Source organism: Ursus americanus, chromosome 2 (assembly GCF_024610735.1).
Source record: "Ursus americanus isolate L20-20 chromosome 2, mUrsAme1.1.p, whole genome shotgun sequence".
Taxonomy (NCBI): Eukaryota; Metazoa; Chordata; class Mammalia; order Carnivora; family Ursidae; genus Ursus; species Ursus americanus.
In genome coordinates this window covers 75,978,644-76,002,276 of record NC_142128.1, presented here as the reverse complement: position 1 = coordinate 76,002,276, position 23,633 = coordinate 75,978,644, and the positions used below count along the sequence as shown (strand labels likewise).

The window sequence follows — 23,633 nt, the reverse complement described above, 5'->3', positions numbered from 1 at the left end:
GAGGACATTTGGAGGTAAATGAATTAATTTCATTCAAGGGAGGAAAAAGTTTCTCTTCTAATTATTTGAGTCTCGGAGTAAAAGATGGCTTCAAGCAAGCCTGTGAGAAATCTTGAAGCAAATCTAAGGAGGTCATTACTATTCAAGACTTCCTTTCAGGGGCGCCTGGGTAGCGCAGTCGTTAAAGCGTCTGCCTTCGGCTCAGGGCGTGATCCTGGCGATCCGGGATTGAGCCCCACATCGGGCTCTTCCGCTATGAGCCTGCTTCTTCCTCTCCCACTCCCCCTGCTGTGTTCCCTCTCTCGCTGGCTGTCTCTCTGTCACATAAATAAATAAAATCTTTAAAAAAAAAAAAAAAAGACTTCCTTTCAACTTTTTAGTTTAGGGCACTAACAGCTTTAATTTCAGAGAAAAATAAAGAAGCTGCTATGTTCCCAACTTATTTCTACAGATATCAGCAAACAGTTTTGGAGGTCTACTGAGCAACAATCTCTCTGCACTCCCATAATCTGCCTCCACTCCCACGAGCAGGAAGAGAGATAAGGAGTGAGGAATGAGAGGCATATAGACCAGGGCACAGGTGTGTACCCCATCTTGCCTTCCTCTCCTCGCATCTAGGGGAAATATCCCACTATTCCTTACTCTGTCCTAGGAAAGGCAAAGCCAAGCCATTTAAGAAGACTTTGCTGGCAGTACTGATTTATAATATTAAAGGAGGAAAAATGGAAGAAACCGTTTCTTCTTAAATTATCTTAATGGAGAAAAGAGAAAAAATACAGAATTATTAACATTAGTTCATAGTACCGCATGCAGACAGAAAACACCACATCATTCTTTGGTTGACACCAATGGCCACATGTACTCCTGACCATATCTGTGGAATATTACTAACTTCAAAAAAACCCTGTAGCTTTTTCTAGCACTGGAAGAAAATAGCTATGATAGGGATAATTTATTCGGCAGACACTATGAAAAATTAAAAGTCTTGTCACCTTACAATTAATATTTTGAATTTCAAATTTTTCTACTTCCCAAATGACTGGAAATAGAAAACATGAAACAGATTAGCTGATGATTATACCATTTCATTTTGATCGGTTAAGACTAAATGATAGGATTGAGGCCCCTAACACTGAGAGTCCCGTAAGTGCAAAAAACATAAGCATTAAAAAAAAATTTTTTTTCACTCACTGGGTGGTCTGTTTGCTGCCAAGTTTTTGAAGTGGCTGCCTTTTATCACTTCTGCTGATAGTCTTCCAGTTGTGGCATTATAAAGCAGGCCAATGAGAATTTCTGGAACTGAGCCATGTTCAAGAGACTGACATGAGGATGTACTCTCACTACAGGACATTTCTGACACGCTCATTTGGGAGTCACAGCCCTGTAATCGAGAATGAAATCTTTATAGTATTTTGTAAAAAAAGATATTATTAAGAGATACATCGTTAATGCTGTGTTATTGGAATTAGGTGAATCACAATAAAGCCAAGAGCTACAGGCAAAATTCCCTAAACAGTAAATTAGAAATGTTGTTCTTAGTGTATTTTAGTCCCTGGATCTCTTTTCATTATACAGCAGTCAAAGAATTAATAGGACATGAGAAGGTTTCATAAATCCTTACACATTTATATACAAATCAGAGAGGATAAATATCTTAAACTCATAGGTGTTAATGAACTATTTTTGGAATGTGGAAAATTGTTTAAAGACTTAAGAACCTTTAAAGACCGACACAGACTCAGACTCAATTACAATACGTGTTAATGTCTTCACTGTGTCTTTAATGACAAAGATTGGTAAACTCTGATTAAATAAACAAGACAAAACTATCTGGTATTTATAAGTCAATATGTAAAACACTGAGAAACAGAAAGTTGAAAAGGATGAGAAATTATTTATTGTGTAAAAAATAACCAAAAGAAAATTGTAGCTACATTAATATCGAAGTTAGCTTTAAGGCAGTAACCATTACTAGAGACGAAGAGGTAAACTCAATTTGAATTTTCAATTTACCAGGAAGATAAAATAGCTCCAAATGTGCATGTATTTAGTCACATGGGCTCAAAATATAGAAAGCAGAAATTGTCAGAACTAGAAAGAGAAACAGGCAAATCTACAATCAGTGGGGATGACTTCCGCATCCTTTCTTTCAGTAACTGACCAGACAAATAAGTACAGTAAATATGGAGAAGATTGGAATATCGCATTAAGCAAAACTGACCTAATGGTAATATATAGAACACCATACCCCACAACTATGAGATACACAACTTCTCATGTGCGCAGTGGCATTTTTACAAAACTATTTACAGAAAGAAAGCAAATAGCAAAGATTTTCAAATGGCAGAAGTCATTCAGAATAGGTCTTTTAATCAGCTAGAAATCAAAACTGTCTTTTACTAAAGAAACCAGTCCCTATATATTTGGAAATAACCCATGGTAACCAAATGATAATGAAAACAAGTGATCTGAAAAGAGTAATAAAAATAGATCAGTGTTAGAGAGTCCAGCTTAAGAAGAAAGAGAGAAGGCACAAATAACAAATATCAGGAATGGAAAAGGAGACATCACTACATATACTATAGACCACAAAAACATAAAAGGATAGAAAACAACTTCTTTCCAACAAATTTGAAATTCTGATGAAATGGACAGATTCCTAGAAAACTGTAAGGAATGAAAACGCACACAAGAAGAAATAGGATATCTGAACAGTGTTACTGAAGAGATTGAATTTATAATTAAAAACCTTTCCAAAACAAGCAAAAAACAAAACTAAAAAACTTTAGCTAGAGGGCTTCACTGGTGAATTCTAATGAATACTGCTAGTCTTACGAAAACGCTTCCAGATAGTAGGGAAAGAAGAAACACTCTCCAGTTTACTTTAAGAATCTAGCAAAACCTTAAAGCCAAAGCCTGAGAAGGACATTATAAAAATAATAACAAAATTTTCTCATTTATGAACTTAGATTTAAAACCCTAAACAACTGGCAAAACCAAATCTAGCAACGTGTAGCAGCATACTTAGTAGAAAAAATTTTGAATGTTTCCCCTTTGAAACTGGGATGTGACAAGGGTGCCGACTATTATCACTTCTAGTCAACACTGTAGTGGAGATTCCAGCCAGTGAAGGTCTTAACCTTACTAAATGCAATGCAATAAAATAAAAGGTATAATGTTTTGGAAGGGGAGGAGATAAAACTGTCCTTATGTGCAGATTATGTCATTATGTATAAAAGAAATCTAAACAAGTCCACAGGTGAATTACAGTTGCATACAAAGGTAAAAAGTTTAAGTCCATACATTCCTATACACCAGCAACAAATCTGAAAATAAAATGTATTCAAAAGTAGCATTTAGGGGCACCTGGCTGGCTCAGTCGATAGAATGTGCCAGGGTCATGAGTTCAAGCCCCACGCTGAGTATGGAGCCTACTTAAAATAAAAATTGGAAAAAAAAAATTTAATTAGCATAAAATAGAACATAAATAGAACATAAAATATCAAATATCCAGGAATAAATGTACAAATGATACGTGAGGCCTCTACACAGAAAACTATGAATAGAGGCGAACTGAGAAGTGCTACACAGATATACTATGGTAATGTGTCAGAAAGCCCAATTTTGTAATGTTCTCTCCAAACTGATCTATAGATTAAATGGAATAACAGTCGAAATCCCAACAGGTTTCTTGGGGGAGCCTGACAAGCTAATCCCGAAGTGCTCGTGGTCTATGCATACAAAGCAGTATTATTCAGCCTTAAAAAAGAAGGCAACCCTGCCATACGTGACAACATGGATGAACGTGGAGGATGTGACGCTGAGTGAAATAAGCCAGGCACAAACACTGTATGATTCCACTTATACGAGCTATCTAAAATAGACACACTTACGGAAGCAGAGAGCAGAATGTCGGTTGCCAAAGGGTGGGGGTAGGGAAAAATGGGGAGTTGCTGTTCAATGAAGATATAGTTACAGTTACACAGATGAGTAAGTTCTAGAGATCTGCTGTATAATGTAGTGCCTATAATTAACAATAGTGTATTGTACACCTAGACATTTGTTATACACATCATGTTAAATGTTCTTACAATAAAATAAAATAAAATAAAAATAAAAATTAACACAGTAGAATGCCCTGTACTACTGAGTATCAAAATTTATCATAAAGCTACATTATTTAAGACAATGTGACAAAAAACAATGTAAAATACACTAACAGAATAGAAAGCCCACAAATTCACCTAGGCGTAACAGGCATGCAATTTACGACCAGCGTGGAACTACAAAACAGTGGGGAAAAGATCATCTTTTTAATGAATCGTGTTAAGACACTGGTTATCCATCCAGAAATAAATGAAAATTAACCACTACCTCAAAACATACCAAAAGTCAATGCTGAATTTAAATATAAAAAGCAAAATGAGAAATCCATACGTTAACATAGGGGATTATATTTATGATCTCAGGATAGGGAAAGGCTCCTGAAGAGGACAGAAAGGCATTAGTCACCGAGGAAAAGCTTGGTGAATCTGAAAACATTAAAATTAAGCATTTCTGAGCTTCAGCAGAATCTTGTAGGTTGGTGAAAAGGCCAACAGCCGGGTGGGAGAGAGGTCTACAACATATCTGCACAAATCAGCTCAGACCCAAAACACGTAAAGAACACTTATGAATCAAGTAAGAAAAGGACAACACAATATAAAAAGAGCCAGACACCTGAACCAGCAACTTCACAGAATAGCCAATCAGTATATGAAATGTTGTCCAACTTTATTAGTAGTCAGGGAAATGGAAATGACAACCACGAGGTATCCCTCCACAACAGACAGGCTAAAACAATGGTGTGGCGAGGACACAGAGGAGTGGGAACTTGCATGAGCCCTCTGGTGGTAAAGTCATGTGCCTTTTAAAAATGTTAAAAACACACATACCTTACGACCTGCCAATATATGCCCATCAGAAATACGTGCAATGTTTATCAAAAGACATATGAAAGAATGTTCATAGCAGCATTATTCCCCAAGGGCCCCAAACAGCAGAACAGATAATTTGTGGTGGGTTCATACAATACAGCAACGATAACTGTACCCACTCTACAGCAATGAAAACTAATTATGACTACAGTTACAAACATGACTTCAAGCGAAAGCTGTTGAACCTAAAAGGGTTCTTGGCTGTATTAACACCATTTATGTAAATTTCAAAGACAGCAACTGCAACAAAAAAACCCGAAACCAAAAACCAAAGACCAGATAAAACTAAACCGTAGTATTTCAAATGCATGAATAAGTGGTAAAACTGTAAATCAAGCAAGAAAGTGATCAACGTAAAAGTCAAAATTGTGGTTAACTCTAGGGGTGGGGAGAGAGGGTACCGTGATTGGGAAGGGCATCATGAGGGTATCTGGGGGTACTGGTAACGTTTTATTTCTTGACCTGCAATGTGGTTACATGGGTTGTACATTTTTGTTTTCATACTTTCCTAACGTGTGTTGGATTTCAAAAGATAAAAAGCTTAATGAAAGATTTACATGATACAAGGACAGGATATATATATATACACAAATTATAGCATGGTGATAAAAATAAATATGTAGAACTCTCTCTGAAGATTCTTAAGGGAATTAACTCCAGGAGTTCAAAAAAAGATGACAACACTATTTTCTACAATGGGTTTTTAGATTTAAAACATTTTACATGCAGATTTTTCAGATTAAAAAAAAAAAGTAAAAACGTTTTCTACAAATCTTCGCGTCTACGGTTGGCTATGTAAGTGATTACGGATAATTAACGCATACCTGGGAACCGAATTAAGTCTCTGCACTAGTATTCAGAGGGATAAAATCTCGTATTTTCAAATCGAACTCTAAACCACAGAGGAGAAAGCCAAAAGGAATATACATCTTATATTCCTAAATCATGGGTACACAAAACACATAGTTTGGTATGTTTTCATGACAGTTGGAGGAGAAAACATAATTTTAGTAAGTTTCAATTAGGATATATCATCACTTATGAAAATAGTGTCAAAAACATGCTCAGGCACATTTGGTGCATTTGCTACATTAGGCTATTATACTAGCAGCATCTGTTAGGATATTGTGAAATACATTTTTCATAATATAGTATTTTTCACATTAACCTACTGTCAGATAATAACACGTGAATCCAATACTTTCTTATTAACACAGAGGTCATTATTGCCAATTTTGAGCAATTGTACCAAGAAAGTCCTGGGAAAGGACTTTCCTGCTTCTAAGGAAAACAGCCAACTTCTGTCCTCACTTTACTGCTGCAAAAAACGTCCTTGTATCCAAGCCCAACAAAAAAGCAAGAGTGATAAGATCCTTGGTGATCACATTCTATTTCAGGAAGCCCTGCTGAAATATAGTAGTGTTTAAGAGAAAAACAAAACACAAAAAACACAGAACACAAAAACACTATTGTCTAAAGGAATTCATTCTGAATTTATGTGGCCCCTTAGAAGAAGTGCCCATCTCATGGCCTTCCCACCGCCGTCGGTGTAACACCCCTCCGAGACTGGCATGGGTGTGGCAGTCCAAGGAGATCTCGGAGCACAACAGAAACAGTGTGCAATAACGATATAAATAGACTAACTGCCGGAAAGGCAAATTAAATACAGATCCTATATACCCCAGTGGCATCTTCCCTCTGACTGTTCCTCAGGGCATGCTGCTCCAATTGGTGTATACTCAGGAATCTCTCCTCTCTCTGCAGACCCCATCATTAATTTATAACTGGGGCTTGCCTAGGTTGCGGTAACTGCAGGTGATTAATCCAAAGTCAAACAAATCCCAATCATAATTAGGTCTACTTAAAGGAATAGTCCCACAGGCTCCCCAAAGTAAAAGTGTATCTTCTTTCCATCTAACATAGTTTTTTTTTTTTTTTTTATTTCTTTTTAATACTTCCTCTCCTCCCCTCTGAGTCCTCTGCCCTGGGGCGGAGGATTATAAGCAATTCTGTGAAAGTAGAAAGAAGTCTAGTGAATTTTTCAGAGAAATGAATAAACCCTATAGAATGTTTACGATAAGAATCAGTGGTTATGACACCCGCTACATGTCCTTAATGGTGCTAATAGGTTAAAATTAGGTGGGAGCTTGCAAATATAGAGGGAAAAACCCATACGATTAAAAATACAATATAATTTCTATTAAGGAAATGTACTGGGCTTTTTATTAATACTAAATTGATTCTACCTTACTTGCAACCACTTATAATCAGTATTTTTAAGGTAAAACCGCTAAGCTGTGCAATGATAATTACTATAAATTTGAATAGTTTGTTGAATTTATTTTCACTGTGGCTGGAAGATACTCTCTGGTGTTTAATGTCATTTACACATGAAACGCTTCCATTACACTTTCCTGGAAATGGGGTGATGAGGACGGGGAGGGTGTTGCAGTGTGACAAGAGGGGTCACCTGTTGAGGTGCTGGAGTGAGCACAATGGTGTCACCTCCCACAGCACTTCCCCTCCTCAGAGCCCCTTCCCAGCCCCAAGACGCTCCGCTTCGATCAGGCTAGGGAAGGAGGAGAGAACCAGAGGCAATTTCAGGGAAGAGAAGGCAAGAACGGCATCACTACTCCAAAACTTGCCCACCCCCTCCCCAAACCAGTGCAAAGGAGAAGCACTGAGTAGGGGTAGAGATACCGGGTGACCCCAAAGGATAACTTTCGAGTGAGCTGGGGATGGGTGGAGAGCTTAAATTTCAGAGTAGTATTGGAATCAGGATCCTTCAGTTGCCAGGGCCGGAATATTCAACTTGAACTGGCTTAAGCAGCTCAAGGGAATATACTGGCTTCCGTAACCCAACAGTCAGCAAGGAGGTAGCCTCAGGTACTCGTACTGAGGCGCACCTTAACCCAGGTCACCAGGAAAGACTTCTCCTTGTCCATTTTGTGGGTGTGTTTCCCAAATTTGGCTTTATTCTCAGGTAGACTCTTCCTTCCCAGTTGCCAGATCATTCCCAGCAGTTCTGAGTGTGATAGGAAAGAGGGAGACCGCATCCTGACTGCTTCAAGCAAAACTCCAGAACTTACGAGTTAGGGCCCATGAGATTTCATTCGGGGGCTTAGGGATAAAGTCACTTCATCAGAAGCACAGGGGTAGGTTGGTCTCCCAAGCAAAATCTGGAAACTGTGGCCACAAGGAGAAGGTACGTATGCTAGGTCGTTTGTCCCTCTATGAGGACTATCGGCCACGTTACCGAGGAGCTGCTCGGGCTGCTGCTGTTGGGCTGTGACTTCTTCCCTGTGCTCTTCGCTGGCTTGGGTCTGCAGTCACCAGCCTTGCAAGAGCCACGGAGGAGGAAAGGATGGCTCGGGGGAAGGGACCGTTAATCTACTGCAGCACAGCTCTGATGTTCACGTTAGGTAATGGAGAGTGAAAGAAAAAGCAGTAAATTCTCGCTTTCACTTTCACAAAGTTCTTTTCCTATTAACACTGAAAACTTCATGCATTGATAAGGTTTAAGATATAAGAAAAATTAATTGTAAAACAAATAGAAACAAAATATTTTATATTATCAAAACTTGACTACACTATCACGTAGAAATGGTCATGCAAAATTCCTGCTTCGATTGAGATGTATAAATAGGTATATATTTATATGCACACAAATGCATGTTATTTTTCTTGCTGTGTTCGAGGTAGATATTTGACATTCCTGTATATATGCTTGTAAGATTGGTTTATAAAGTTCACAGATTTTTCTCATGCTCTCAGATCACTCCTATGCCATAGAAACTGTTTCAGAGGATCCAAAGGAAAAGTACCCAGCTTCTCTTTAAGACTTCTATAATTTTGACACCGACTAGACAAGAAGAACATAAGAAAATTATAAGCCAATCTCACTTCTAAACATATATGCAGAAATCCCAAATTAGACATTGTTAAGTTGAATTCAGCAAAAAAATACACACTTATGCACATATACATATGTGATCATATACATATGTACATACACATGTATGTTTTTCATCAAATAGGCATTATTCTGGGAGACTTATGTGTTCACTCAAGTTGGGTAAAACTGCCTCTGAAATCCAACCATCTTTTTTTGTCTTTTTATGGAGACTCTTTCTGACCACTGATTGAATTTCTCAATGGTAGTAAGTCTTTTCATGTTTTCTATTCCCTAAATCACTTTTTAGAAATTTGTATTTTCCAACAAAATTGCTCATTTCAAAAAGTTTTCAAGTTTTTTTTTTTTTTTTTAGAGTTATTCTCCTTATGATTTTAAAATTTACACCGAGGAGCCTCTGGGTGGCTCAGTCAGTTAAGCGCCCAACTCTTGATTTCAGCTCAGGTCATGAGCCCAGCGTCATGAGATCGAGCCCCACATAGGGCTCTGGGCTTAGCCCAGAGTCTGCTTGAGATTCTCTCCCTCCCCCTCTGCTGCTCCCCACTGCTTGCATGTGTGCTTTCTCTCTCTCAAATAAATAAAATCTTAAAAAAAATAAAAATAAAATTTCCACTGAATTAGTCATTATGTCCTGCTTTTCATTTAACATATTGTTTCTTTTTCTCTCCTGATAAACATTTCCAGGGGTTTACCTATTATATCAGTAATTTCAAAAAAAAAAACTTTTGTTTTCGTTAAGCCTCTTTATTATTTTTCCCAAAATAATTTGTTTTTCATTTCAAACTTCTTTAGGCGGAAGAGTTTAAACTCTTTCTTATCTTCTTAGAAATACTTCTAAGGCTATACATTTCTCTCTACTACTGTTAGAGCTGCACCAGACAAATGTAATAGTGTTTTCATTTGTTTGATTCTAACTATTTCTAATTTCCATTAAGTTTTTTCCTCTGACCCAGAGTTGATTTAGAAAGTTTTTTGTTGGGGCGCCTGGGTGGCTCAGTCGTAAGCGTCTGCCTTTGGCTCAGGTCATGATCCCAGGGTCCTGGGATTGAGCCCCGCGTTGGGCTCCCTGCTCAGTGGGAAGCCTGCTTCTTCCTCTCCCACTCCCCCTGCTTGTGTTCCCTCTCTCGCTGTCTCTCTGTCAAATAAATAAAATCTTAAAAAAAAAAAGTTTTTTGTTTTTCATCTGAGTATCCAAATAGATTGAGGGGATGGGGGTGGTAGGAGATTGCCTCTTTTGCCTCACCTTCTAATATGCTACTCTTTAATCATGGAGTTCTAGCTGAATAGACCTCCTCTCTACTCCTTCTAACAACACACATACTCTGAGCTCTCAGGATTGGCTGTTCCATCTGACTGCAACGTTCCTTCCCTAGATATGCACATGGTTAACGACTCCTTTCTTCCAAGCCCTTTGCTCACATGTTACACTCCCGATGAGCTTTATCCTGCCTCTTATTTAAAATTACACCTCCTTGAAACCGAAAGTGACAGTATAAAGGCAGGAAACACAAAAGCAGTAAAAATGACTATTTCTGTAAAAATAAGTTAAGGGACTCACACACAAAAAAACATAGAAAATATAACATACACCTAAACCATGGGGGGAAGAGAGAAACGAATGGGTTCAAGGTTGGATGACCGTCAACTTCATGTAGACGGCTATTTGCGGAAGAGGTTATATACAAACCTAAAGGTAACCGTTTATCAAAAATAATTAATAAATATGCAAAGAATAAAGAAAAAGGAATCCAAGTATATCACTAAAGAAAATCAGCAAAACATGAAACATAAGAAAGCATCAGGGAAAATCTCCAGAAATGACAAACAAATAATAAAATTTCAATAAATACATATATCAATAATTACTCTGAATGTAAATGGACTAAATGCTCCAATCAAAAGACACAGGGTATCAGAATAGATAAAAAACCAAGATCCATCTATATGCTGCCTACAAGAGGCTCATTTTAGACCTAAAGACCCCTGCAGATTGAAAGTGAGGGGGTGGAGAAACATCTATCATGCAAATGGATGTCAAAAGAAAGCCAGAGTAGCAATATTCCTATTGGACAAATAAACTTTAAAACAAAGACTGTAACAAGAGACAAAGACACTATTTTATAAAGGAGACAATCCAACAAGAAAATATGACAATTGTAAATATTTATGTACCCAATGCATAGGAGCACCCACTACAAAACAATTAATAACAAAGATAAAAGAACTAATTGATAATAATACAATAACAGTAGGGAACTTTAATACCCCACTTACATCAATGGACAGATCAAACAGAAAATTAACAAGGAAACAATGGACACACTGGATAGAATGAACTTAAAAAGATACATTCAGAACATTCCATCTTAAAACAGCAGAATACACATTCTTTTTAAGTGCACATGGAACATTCTCCAGATTACATCACATATTAGGTCACAAAACAGGCCTCCACAAATACAAAAAGTCTGAAGTCACACCCTGCACCTTTTCTGACCACAACACTATGAAACTAGAAGTCAACCACAAGAAATAATCTGGAAAGACCATAAACACATGGAGGTTAAACAACATGCTACTAAGCAATGAATGGGTCAACCAGGAAATCAGAGAAGAAATTTAAAAAGTACATGGGAACAAGTGAAAATGAAAACACAATGGTCCAAAACTTTTGGGATGCAGCAAAAGTCGTCCTAAGAGGGAAGTAGATAGCAATACAGGCCTACATCAAGAAGCAAGAAAAATCTCAAACAACCCAACCTTATACCTTAAAGGAGCTAGAAAAGGAACAACAAACAAAGCCTAAAGCCAGCTGAAGGAAGGAAATAATAAAGATTAGAGCAGAAATAGATGATATAGAAACTAAAGGAAACAATAGAACAGACCTTTGAAACCAGGAGCTGTTTCTTTGAAAAAATGAATAAAATTGATAAACCTCTAGTCAGACTTATCAAGAAGAAAAGAGAAAGGACCCAAATAAATAAAATAAAAAACAACAGAGGAGAAATAATAACCAACATCACAGAAGTACAATTATGAGAATATTATGAAAAACTATATGCCAACAAATTGGACAACCTAGAAGAAATGGATAAATTCCTAGAAACATATAAACTACCAAAGCTGAAACAGGAAGAAATAGAAAACTTGAAGAGACTGACAACCAGCAAAGGAATGAATAAGTAATTTAAAAACTCCCAACAAACAAAAGTCCAGGACAAGATGACTTCACAGGCAAATTCTTCCAAACATTTAAAGAAGAGTTAATACCTATTCTTCTCAAACACTCCCAAAAAACCAAAACCAAAACCAAAACCAAAAAAACAGAAAAGGAAGGAAAACTTCCAAATTCATTCTATGAGGCCAGCATTACCCTGATACCAAAAGAGAACTACAGGCCAATATCCTTGATGAACATAGAAGCAAAAATTCTCAAGAAAATATTAGCAAACTGAATCCAACAATACATTAAAAAATTTATTCACCACGATCAAGTGGATTTATTCTTGGGTTGCAAGAGTGGTTCAATATTTGCAAATCAATCAACATGATACATCACATGAAAAAAAGGATAAGAACCATATGATGATTTCAATATACAAAGAAAAAGCATTTGACAAAGAACAGCATCCGTTCATGATAAAACCCCTCAACAGAGGAGCTTTACAGGGACCATACCTCAACATAATAAAGGCCATCTATGAAAAACCCACAGCTAATATCACCCTTAATGGGAAAAAATTGAGAGCTTTTCCTCTATGGTCAGAAACAGGATAGGATGGCCATTCTCACTTTTTTATTCAAGATAGTACTGGAAGCCCTACCCACAGCAATTAGACAATGAAAAGAAATAAAAGGCATCCAAATCAGTAAGGAAGAAATAAAACTTTCACTACTTGCAGATGACTTGATACCATACCTAGAAAACCTGAAAGACTCCACCAAAAAACTGTTAGAACTGATAAATGAATTCAGTAAAGTTGCAGGCTACAAAATCAATGTACAGAAATCTGTTGCATTTCTATACACCAATAATGAAGCAGCAGAAAGAGAAATTAAGGAATTAATCCCATTTATGATTGCACCAAAACCAGTAAGATACCTAGGAATAAACCCAACCAAAGGTGCATTCTATACTTTGAAAACTACAAAACACTGATGAAAGAAATTGAAGATGATACAAAGAAATGGAAAAGACATTCCATGCTCATGGATTGGAGGAACAAATGTTGTTAAAATGTCTATACTACCAAAAGCAATGTACATATTTAATGCAATTCCTTCCAAAATACCAACAGCATTTTTCACAGAGCTAGAACAAACAATCCTAAAATTTATATGGACCCATAAAAGGCTTGAAATAGCCAAAGCAACCTTGAAGAAGAAAAAAACCAAAGCTGGAGGCATCACAATTCCAGACTTCAAGTGATATTATAAAGCTGTAGTGATCAAAACAGTATGGTATTGGCACAAAAATAGACACACAAATCAACAGAACAGAATAGAAAACCCAGAAATGGACCCACAATTATATATGGTCAAAAAATCTTTGATGAAACAGAAAAGAATATCTAATGGGAAAAAGAATGTCTCTTCAACAAATGGTGTTGGGAACCTGGACAGCAACATGCAAAAGAATGAAACTGGACCGCTTTCTTACCCCACACACAAAAATAAGTTCAAAATGGATGAAAGACCTAAATGTGAAGCCATCAAAATCCTAGAAGAGAACACAGGCAGCAACTTCTTTCTAGACAGGTCTCCTGAGGCAAGGGAAACAAAATAAAAAATAAAATATTGGGACTACTTTAAAATAAAAGCTTCTGCACAGCTAAGGAAACAATCCACAAAACTAAAAGGCAACCTACGGAATGGGAGAAGATATTTGCAAATGACCTATGTGATAAAGGGTTAGTATCCCAAACATACAAAGAACTTATACAAATCAACATCAAAAATCCCAAATAATTCAATTAAAAGTAGGCAGAAGACATGAACAGGCATTTTCCCAAAGAAGACACACAGATGGCCACCAGACACATGAAAAGATGCTCAGCATCACTCACCATCAGAAAAATGCAAATCAAAACTACAGTGAGATATCACCTCGCACCTGTCAGAATGGCTAAAATCAACACAAGAAACAACAGATGTTGGTGAGGATGTGGAGAAAGGGGAACTCTCTTGCACTGTTGGTGGGAATGCAAACTGGTGCAGCCACTCTGGAAAACAGTATGGAGGTTCCTCAAAAGTTAAATATAGAGCTACCCTATGATCCAGCAATTGCACTATTATGTATTTAACAAATGAATACAAGAATACTAATTCAAACATGCATCCCTATATTTTAACAGCATTATGTACAATAGCCAAATTATGGAAACAGCCCAAGTGTCCAATGATTGATGAATGGATAAAGAAGATGTGTTGTGTATATGTGTGTGTGTGTGTGTGTGTGTAATGCAATATTACTCAGCCATAAAAAAGGATGAAACGTCATCATTTGCAGTGACATGGAGAGGGCTAGAGAGTATTATGCTAAGTGAAATAAGTCAGTCACAGAAAGACAAATACCATCGATTTCACTCATGCGTGGAATGTAAGATACAAAACAAATGAGTAAAAGGAAAAAGAGAGAGAGGCAAATCAAGAAACAGACTCTTAACTATAGAGAACAAACTGATGGTTACCAGAAGGGAAATGGGGGGGGGGTGGGCAGGTGATGGGGATTTGGCAGGGGGCGGGCACTTGTTGTGATGAGCCCCGGGTGTTGTATGGTAATGTTGAATCACTATACTGTGCACCTGAAAGTAATATTACATTCTATGTTTCTAACTGGAATTTAAACAGAGACTTAAAAAAAATAAAATTACACCTATCCTTTCCCACTAGCATTCTTGATTCTGCTCATCCTGTTTCTTTTTCTCCCCATAGTGCTCATAACCATCTCATCTGCTGTATACTTACTGCATTTACTTATTATGTTTATTGTCTCTCTCTCCCCTCCCCCACAATTAATTAAGTTCCACGCAGGTCAAAATTTGTTTTTCATTAATGCACACCAAATAACTAGAACAATGTCTGGGAAAAGTACGTGTGCAATAGATATATGTTGAATGAATTTCTAATTTCATTGCAATGTGGTCAAAGAAGTTTATACGATATTGATTCTTTGATATTTGTGGAGACTTCCTTTGTGGCCTAGCATATGGTTGACATTTGTCACTGTTCTACATATGCTTACATTTATTAAGTAGAGGTCTCATATATAAGTCAGACTTAAGTGTTACTCAAATCTGCCTTACTTGTATCTGCCTTACGTGTATTTTTCTGCTTGATCTATCTCTGCTTCTTTCAATTTTCTAAGTGTTTAACAATCTCTTGGCTCACCACCAGTTCTTCCATCTTATTTCTTCCTTCGAATTCAACGTTCTTCTTTTAAAAGTATATGCTTTAGTACTTATTCCAGAAATGATCCATGAGTGGTAAATTCTCTTGACCTTTGCCTGAAAACATCTGGAGATTGCCCTCTCCCCTAAGTGATAATTTTGGTGGCAATAATATTCTAAGTTGGTAGTTCATTTACCCTGGCACCTTAAAGATACCGTACCACTGTCTTCTGGTCTTCAGCACTGTTGAGAAGCCTTTCGTTAGACAAATTGTTGTTCCCTTGTACTTTCTCTGTGGGTATGTCCATCATTTTCTTTGGGGTTTTGTCCTCTCCCTGTAACCCTTACAGGTGTGCGTTCATTTTGAGACTCCTGCGCAGGACATGTGTTTTCTCAATCTGATGATCTAAGAATTTCCAACATTGCCACTCATTTTCCATTGTCTCTCATCCTGCAGTTCTTTTAAGAAAACATATTTAACATTTTCATCCCACCCTCCATTTTCCTTACCCTCTTATTCACATTTTTCATTGATTCTATTTTTAATGACTCTATTTTTCATTCTGGAAGTTCCATATGGTCATTATTTAAATCTGCCTCCTTTTCCATATTGTCTTGTTCTTCCCTTGTGGTTTCTATTACTTCTTTTAGCTCTTTACTCATTTAAAGCATATTTATTTTATAATCTCTTTCACAGTATTTTATTAGTTTATGTCCTAGAGATGCCAATATACCTACCTCTGGCTTCTACTATCATTCACGGTGGATCATTTCTTTCTGATTATATTTTTTTAAATGTGAGTTAATCATCAGGGGGGGATCTTTTTTTTTTTTTTTTTTTTCCGTAGGAATTCTGTATGGCCTGGGTTTGGCTACCTGAACAAAACAGGATGTCATTTAAGAAAAGAAATAAGAAGTAATAGGAATAGCAAATTGGCAGAAAACCAAGTGTGTCCATAACACCATCATACCTAATATTTCTCTTCTCAGTTTGTTTAATGATTTTTAGAATCACTCATATTCATCTCACAATCCTGATTTATTTGTGACCAGACTTCAGGCTGGTTGCAAAAAGTAATCATTTACAGCGTAGACTGTTTTTTCTTACTAAAGGAAACAGAACAGAGGCGAAAGAGCTATTTGGGAACCCAGCAGTATAAACGTTTATCGACTGCTTGTTCTGTTCAAGGCACTGTACTAGGAAAGAGAGTAATTGATTTCAAGGCAAACTATAAAAAAATGCCTATAAAAAAAGGCTTTATGGGAGAATATAAGTGGATACGATTAACTGTGGGAAATCAGAAACTATATTCCTGAGAAGAGGTATTTCCAGTTGGCCCTGAAGGGATTTCAATAGGCCTGGTGAATGGCACTTCATGGTTTGAGCTAGGGCCCAAATGTAGAAAGAATGTTTGGTAGGGGCGCCTGGGTGGCACAGCGGTTAGGTGTCTGCCTTCGGCTCAGGGCGTGATCCCGGCGTTATGGGATCGAGCCCCACATCAGGCTCCACCACTAGGAGCCTGCTTCTTCCTCTCCCACTCCCCCTGCTTGTGTTCCCTCTCTTGCTGGCTGTCTCTCTCTGTCAAATAAATAAATAAAATCTTAAAAAAAAAAAAAAGAATGTTTGGTAAATGTCAGTCGATCTGGTATGGCTGGTGTATGTGGGGAAAGGAATGAAAATGTAGCTAGAAAGGAGGGCTGAAGCCAAATTTACTCACTGAGCACTACTTCTATCAGAGACTTGTCATACTGCACTGTAACGTTTGCTTTGTCTGTCTTTCCTACCAGACTGTAAGTTCCCTGAGGGCAGAACCTTTGTTTTCTTTATCTCTGGATGTCCCCAAATATCTCTCAGCAGGCATTTAATAAATACTGTTGAATGAAAAGAATAAATTGTGAAAGACATGAAACGTGGTAGCGAGAAAAACCGGACCTGCCTCCAAGCAGTGGGAAGCAGGAGGGGCATTTTGAAGTGGGGAGTGTCAGGCTCAGACCTGCATCTTAGAAAAATAACCCAAGGCCAGACATGTGGCAGGACTGAGTGCTCGGGCAGAGGGCACAATTGACTTTGCTGTGTTAGTGATAGCCAAGTCCCTCCTTGAGACACGACTCACGGTCTCTGTGTACATTTTACATCGTCAGCAAAAAAAATTTGCAATTTTTCACCTTATAGTGAAATGTAAGACTTTAAAAAATCTGATTTATAATAATTGATCTTAGAGATCTAGAAACATGTTATAGTGGCAGTAATCACATAAGATTTTTGTAACCTAACAGCTTCAGCGCATACTAAGAACTATGACTTTTGGGGCTCCTGGGTGGCTCAGTTGTTAAGCGTCTGCCTTCGGCTCAGGGCGTGATCTTCGAGTTCTGGGATCGAGCCCCACGTTGGGCTCTTCCGCTCGGAGCCTGCTTCTTTCTCTCCCACTCCCCCTGCTTGTGTTCCCTCTCTCACTGGCTGTCTCTCTCTCTGTCAAATGAATAAATAAAATCTTAAAAAAAAAAAAAAAGAACTATGACTTTTGTTTCAAAATCAATGTAGGTGACTTCCCTGTCTTCTTGGGGTCTATCACATTGCTGAAAATTGCAAAAGCTTTTTTTTTTTTTTAAAGATTTTATTATTTATTTCAGAGAGAGCACGCATGCATGCAAGTGGTGGGGTGGGGGGGAAGAGAGAGGGAACTTGACTTCCCGCTGAGACAGAGCCCGAAGCGGGGCTCGATCTCATGACCCTGAGGTCATGACCTGAGCCAAAATCAAGAGTTGGATGCTTAGCCAACTGAGCCATCCCGGTGCCCCATGCAAAAGCTTTATTTCTCTGAGATGTTTGAGTCGCTGGCAACACAGATTGGGTTGTTAAGGTAGTAAAGACTGTACCCCAGAAATGCCCTCACGTATACATCTGGGGGAGGTGTGAGCTTTTTAAAACTGGTCACTAAGCTTAAAGAGCGCTAGACTCATAGTGACTCCTGCGCAAATTAGTGTAATCCCGAATGTGTTAAATGTTCCCTTTAATTACTTTGTTTTAAATGAGATGACTCAAATCTATGTTTTCAATAGAAACATGTATATTTTTTAACTACTGGAAAACTAAATAGAATGACAACTAGAAAATATACCACCAAAGTATTTCTAAATGCTGTCTAAGTTTGGGATTATATTCTGTTATCCATAGGCTCCTGGTTTTCCAACTGTGGTTAATGGAATCTCTTGAATTTAACTTTTAAAATATAGTTTTATCTATTTAAAAATGGAAACAACAGGGGCGCCTGGGTGCCTCAGTCAGCTGAGCGTCCGACTCTGGATTTTGGCTCAGGTCATAATCTCAGGGTCCTGAGATCGAGCCCTGTGGCGGGCTCTCTGCAGGGAGTGGAGCCTGCGTAAGATTCTCCCACCCCCTCTCCCTTGGTCCTCCCCCCCACCAAGAAAAGAAATAGCAGTATGTGCACGTAAGTGGGTATTAACATAAAGAGGCAGTACAATGTGCTGGGAAGGAAAGGAAACTTTAGAGTCCATCAGGGTCAGTCGGGGAAGGGAATGGGACTACTGGACACAGTCTTTAGCATTTCCAGGCTTTAGTTTCTTTATCTAAAAGACCTGGAGTAACTATCCACTTCCTTAGCAGCTCTCCCACATGTTAACATACGAGAGCACAGTGCCTTATCCTGCTGCAGGTTTCCCGCGGCTTGTTTGTGCTTTGGACTGAACGTTTCCGTTTAATCGAGAAGTATTTGGAGATTGTAGAGTAAGCTGTTTAGAAAGAGAGATACCATTTCCAACTCCTTGTCTGTGTGAATCCAACTCTTCTCTATATGGTGTAATTTGAAAAAAGAACTACATTGGATTCAGAGCCGAAGTAAGACTAGAGCGTATCATCAGCAATTGTATACGTGTAAGTACGAGAGCTCTAGACAGTCGGGTTCTTGGTAAGGTCTGACATTTTGCCATCTGTGTGACTTTGGACATGTTTTAAAATTTGCTTGAGACTCAATTTCCTTATCTGTAAAAGGAAGACAGAACTAGTGGTACCTTAAAAATTTTAGTCTAAATTTTTTGCTTATCGAAACAGCTCCAGGATTTTTAGTGTTTGATGTTGTAAGTAAATATTATAAGATTTCTGTTAGTAAAGTATCACTATTATCTGGTTTATATATTTGGGTTACAAATAATATTTCATTTGAAATAAAGGGTGTGAATGCTTGAAAAACCTGAAAACCATGTACCACACTCTCTTTTACCGCCTTCTGTTTGTGAATGGTCCATTCAAATGCCCAGATTTTAAACACTGTAAGACTGTGCTGCCCCCTGCTGACTTGGTTTCTCCAACATATTTTGAGTCTTTGGGGAAGTCAAAACTTACACTTGAGTATAACAGTTAAGTAACCCTAAGGTAGGCTAGAAGACTATAATAATGCAGATGGTAAAATATTAAATGTAGCTCTAAATAATATATGAAGTTTGTCAAGATACTGAAGTACAAACTATCTCATGCTGGGAACAAATAAATATAATAATCTACTCTTAACTGTAATCTTTCACAAATTTAGATATCCCATTCCACATAACCATTACAACCGCTATTGTTTTAAGTGCTGCTGACACCTTGTGGAAAATTAGCAAAATATATACATTTTGGCCTAATTTAAATCTTCAATAATTATTTCCCTCTTTTATTGAATTAACAGCAACTTGATCTTTATTTCCTTGTATTAGAATAGCGTTCGTCTTTTGAGTAGTTCCAACGTACTAAATTTATACTCTCCATGCTAGAAATCTTCAGCATCTTCTTTCAACCTCACATATTCAACCAGACACATCCTGGTGAGCTTTCCTCCAGAAACCATCTCAAAATTGGCTCATCCTTACTATAAAAACTCCTCTAATAGAGGCTTATCACCTAGTAGTGCCAAGCGTACTTGACAAGAAATCAAAAGAGCTAAGAGCGATGCTACCTGTTGTTCACCCTAAGACGTTCGGTAACTTACCCACTGAGATTCTCATTTTTGCTCATTTAAAATAGAGACTCTTGGGGCGCCTGGGCGGCACAGCGGTTAAGCGTCTGCCTTCAGCTCAGGGCGTGATCCCGGCGTTATGGGATCGGGCCCCACATCAGGCTCCTCTGGTATGAGCCTGCTTCTTCCTCTCCCACTCCCCCTGCTTGTGTTCCCTCTCTCGCTGGCTGTCTCTCTCTGTCAAATAAATAAATAAAATCTTTAAAATAAAATAAAATAAAATAAAATAAAATAGAGACTCTTCTTCATATCCTGTCCGGTAATAAGATCACATGAGCTAAGATATAATAAGTGTCTTGAAAATAGATCACTTCCACTCCCCAGTTCCCTGGTAGCCTTGAAAACGGACTGTCTCGCAGCCCTATGGTAGCTGTGGAAAACAGCAGCCTGCAGACAGTGGAGGGATAAGAAAAGGTTTGGAGCTTCCCCAAAGCCTGATTCCCAGGGAACTATTATTACTTGACTTGTCTGACAGGTCCCTGAAAAGCTCCAGTTTCAAGCTTTGTTTTGATTTGACCTTACTCAGAGCTTGATATATGTGTACAGTACGGCTGTATCCTCAGGAAATTTGTGAATCAAAAGTAATAATAAAGTTCTTAGAGGAAGGCAGGAGAGTAGGAGGCAAAGAGAGTGGGAGACACATGGCGACGCTACGCTGCTGGCTTTGCAAATGGAGGAAGAAACCCATGAAGAAATGTAGATGGCCTCTAAAAGCTAGTAAGTGAATGAATGAATGAATGAATGAGTAAAACAAATGAATGAATGAAGAAAGAAAGATCTTTCTTTGGTACTTCCAGAAAAACTAGCCTTTCTGATATATTTTGGACTTCTGACCTCCAGGACTGTAAGATAACACACTTTTGTTGTTTTTAAGTTTGCGGCAATTTGTTACAGCAGCAATAGTAATATAATACATACCTCTTTTCTTCACTATCTTATTTAAAAGACGTGAAATAAAGAATAAGTATAGTCTAGTTCAGATTCATACCAACCTAATTTCAATAGTATACAAAAACTTCAATAAATAGCTCCATTCCCTTCCTCCTTCCTTTATGCTATTGTCATACAAATTATATCTTTATACATTATAAATTCATCAACAAATTTTATACTTAATGAGATTATTTTAAATTAAGATGTTAAATTTTATCCCCAGGTAAACCACTAAGAACTTAAAAACGAGAGTCAAAGAAACAAAGCAATTAAAATGGTATATTAGAAAATAACTATTTAACATAAAAGAAAGCAATAATAGAGAAACAGAAAAACAAAAAGGTGTAAGACTTATAGAAAATAAATAGTGAAATGGCTGTTTTATTAATCAGCAATTATATTAATATAGACTAAATAGTCCAATCAAAAGGGAGGGGTTGGCGGAGTGGTTTAAAGAAATAGCAGGAAGATCGGTAGGAGAAGGAAGGAAAGAATGAAGGGGGGGTAAACACAAGGGGGAATGAACCATGAGAGACTATGGGCTCTGGGAAACAAACTGAGGGCTTCAGAGGGGACAGGGGTGTGGGACTGGGATAGGCTGGTGACGGGTATTAAGGAGGGCATGTATTGCATGGTGCACTGGGTGTTATATGCAAGTAATGAGTCATGGAACATTGCATCAAGAACTGGGGATGTACTGTATGGTGACTAATATAACAAAATAAATATTATTTAAAAAAATGACCCAATTATATGCTGTCTATAAGAGTCACATATTGGATTCAAAGATCCAAACAGATTGAAAGTAAAATGACTAAAAAAGCCCTACCATGCATACAGAAACCCAGAGGGAGTTGGCATGGCTATACCAATGTCAGACAAATAGACTATAAAACAAAAATTAATACTAGAGACAAAAAACCCTCTCAATCTATCAAGAAGATATTAATCATATATGATGATTAATTAATAACAGAACCCCAAAATATATGAAGCAAAACCTGAAAGAATTAAGAAGAAAAACAGACACTTCAATAATATTAGTTGGAGACTCCAATACCTTGTTTTCAATACTGGATAGAACAACTAGACAGAAAATCAAAAACAAAATAGACGACTTGAACAATATAAAGCAACAACATCCAAAAGGTATCTATGGGACACTCTAACCAACAGGAGCAGAATAAACATTCTTTTCAAAGGCACATGGAACAATTCTTTATGGATAGAATATCTGTTAGACCAAAAACAAGTCTCAATAAATTTAAAAAAACCCTAAAATCATATAAATTATGTTCTTGAACCACAAAGGAATTAAACTAGAAATAATTAACATTAAACACATTTTGGAAATTCACAAATATGTGCAATTTAAACAACACAATCCTGAATAACCAACAGGCCAAAGATGAAATCACAAGAGAAAATAGAAAAAAATTTTGAATAAAAACAACAACAAACCATATCAAATCGTATGGGATGAAGTGAAAGCTAGCGTAGAGGGAAATTTGTATCAGTAAATGTCTATATTTAAAAAGAATACCTCAAATCAATAACCTAACTTTCTACCTTAAGAAACTAGAAAAGAGTGAACTAAACTCAAAGCAAGGAAAAGGAAGGGAATTATAAAGATGGGCATAGAAAGACTAGAAAAATAATAGAGAAAATCAACAAAACCAAAAAGTTATTTTTTTGAAGAGATCAACAAAATTGACAAGCCTTTATCTAGTATGACCAAGGAAAAAGAGACAGCCCTCAGATTACTAAAAAACAGTAAAGAAGAAGGGTCATCACTACCGAATTTCCAGAAGTAAAAAAGATTTTAAGAGAACATTACCTACAATGAAACAAGTTAGATAAACTGAATGAAATGGAGAAATTCTGACACAGACACAAACTGCTAACAGGGACTCAAGAAGAAAGAGAAAATATGAATACACCTATAACGAGTAGAGACTGAATTAGTAACTTCCTACAAAGGAAAGCCCAGGCCTAGATGCCTTCACTGGTAAATTCTATCTGCTGCAGGTTGAAATGTGCTCCCTACAGATATGTGCAAACCTTAACGCCTGTTACTTATAAATGTAAAGTTATCTGGAAACAGGGTCTCTGAAGATCTACTAAGATGTAAGTTAAGATGAGGTCATACTGCAGGAAGGTGGATCCTTAATCCGGTATGACTGGTGTCCTTATAAGAAGAGACACAGAGACACACAGGGCGAACACTGTGTGAAGCTAGAGGTGGAGACGGGACTGATGCAATTATTTCAGGTCCAGGGCTGCTAAGGATGGTGGCCATCACCAGAACCCGGCAGAGAAGCATGGAGCAAATACTCCCTCAGAGTCCTCAGAAGGAACCAACCCTGCCAACATTTTGGACTTGAACTTCTGGCCTCCAGACCTATGACAG

The 23,633-nt window shown here is 37.6% G+C and overlaps 1 protein-coding gene across 4 annotated transcripts in view; it reads right to left on the bottom strand.

Annotated features, from left to right (window-relative positions):
* SYT14 (synaptotagmin 14) overlaps positions 1-23,633 on the bottom strand; it is a 202,879-nt gene that overhangs the window by 9,296 nt on the left and 169,950 nt on the right. For all 4 annotated transcript variants that reach the window (XM_045787829.2, XM_087857908.1, XM_087857910.1 and 1 more), the window contains one exon: positions 1,192-1,381. In XM_045787829.2, the coding sequence (XP_045643785.1) occupies positions 1,192-1,381 (190 nt within the window). The remainder of the gene's footprint in view (positions 1-1,191; positions 1,382-23,633) is intronic.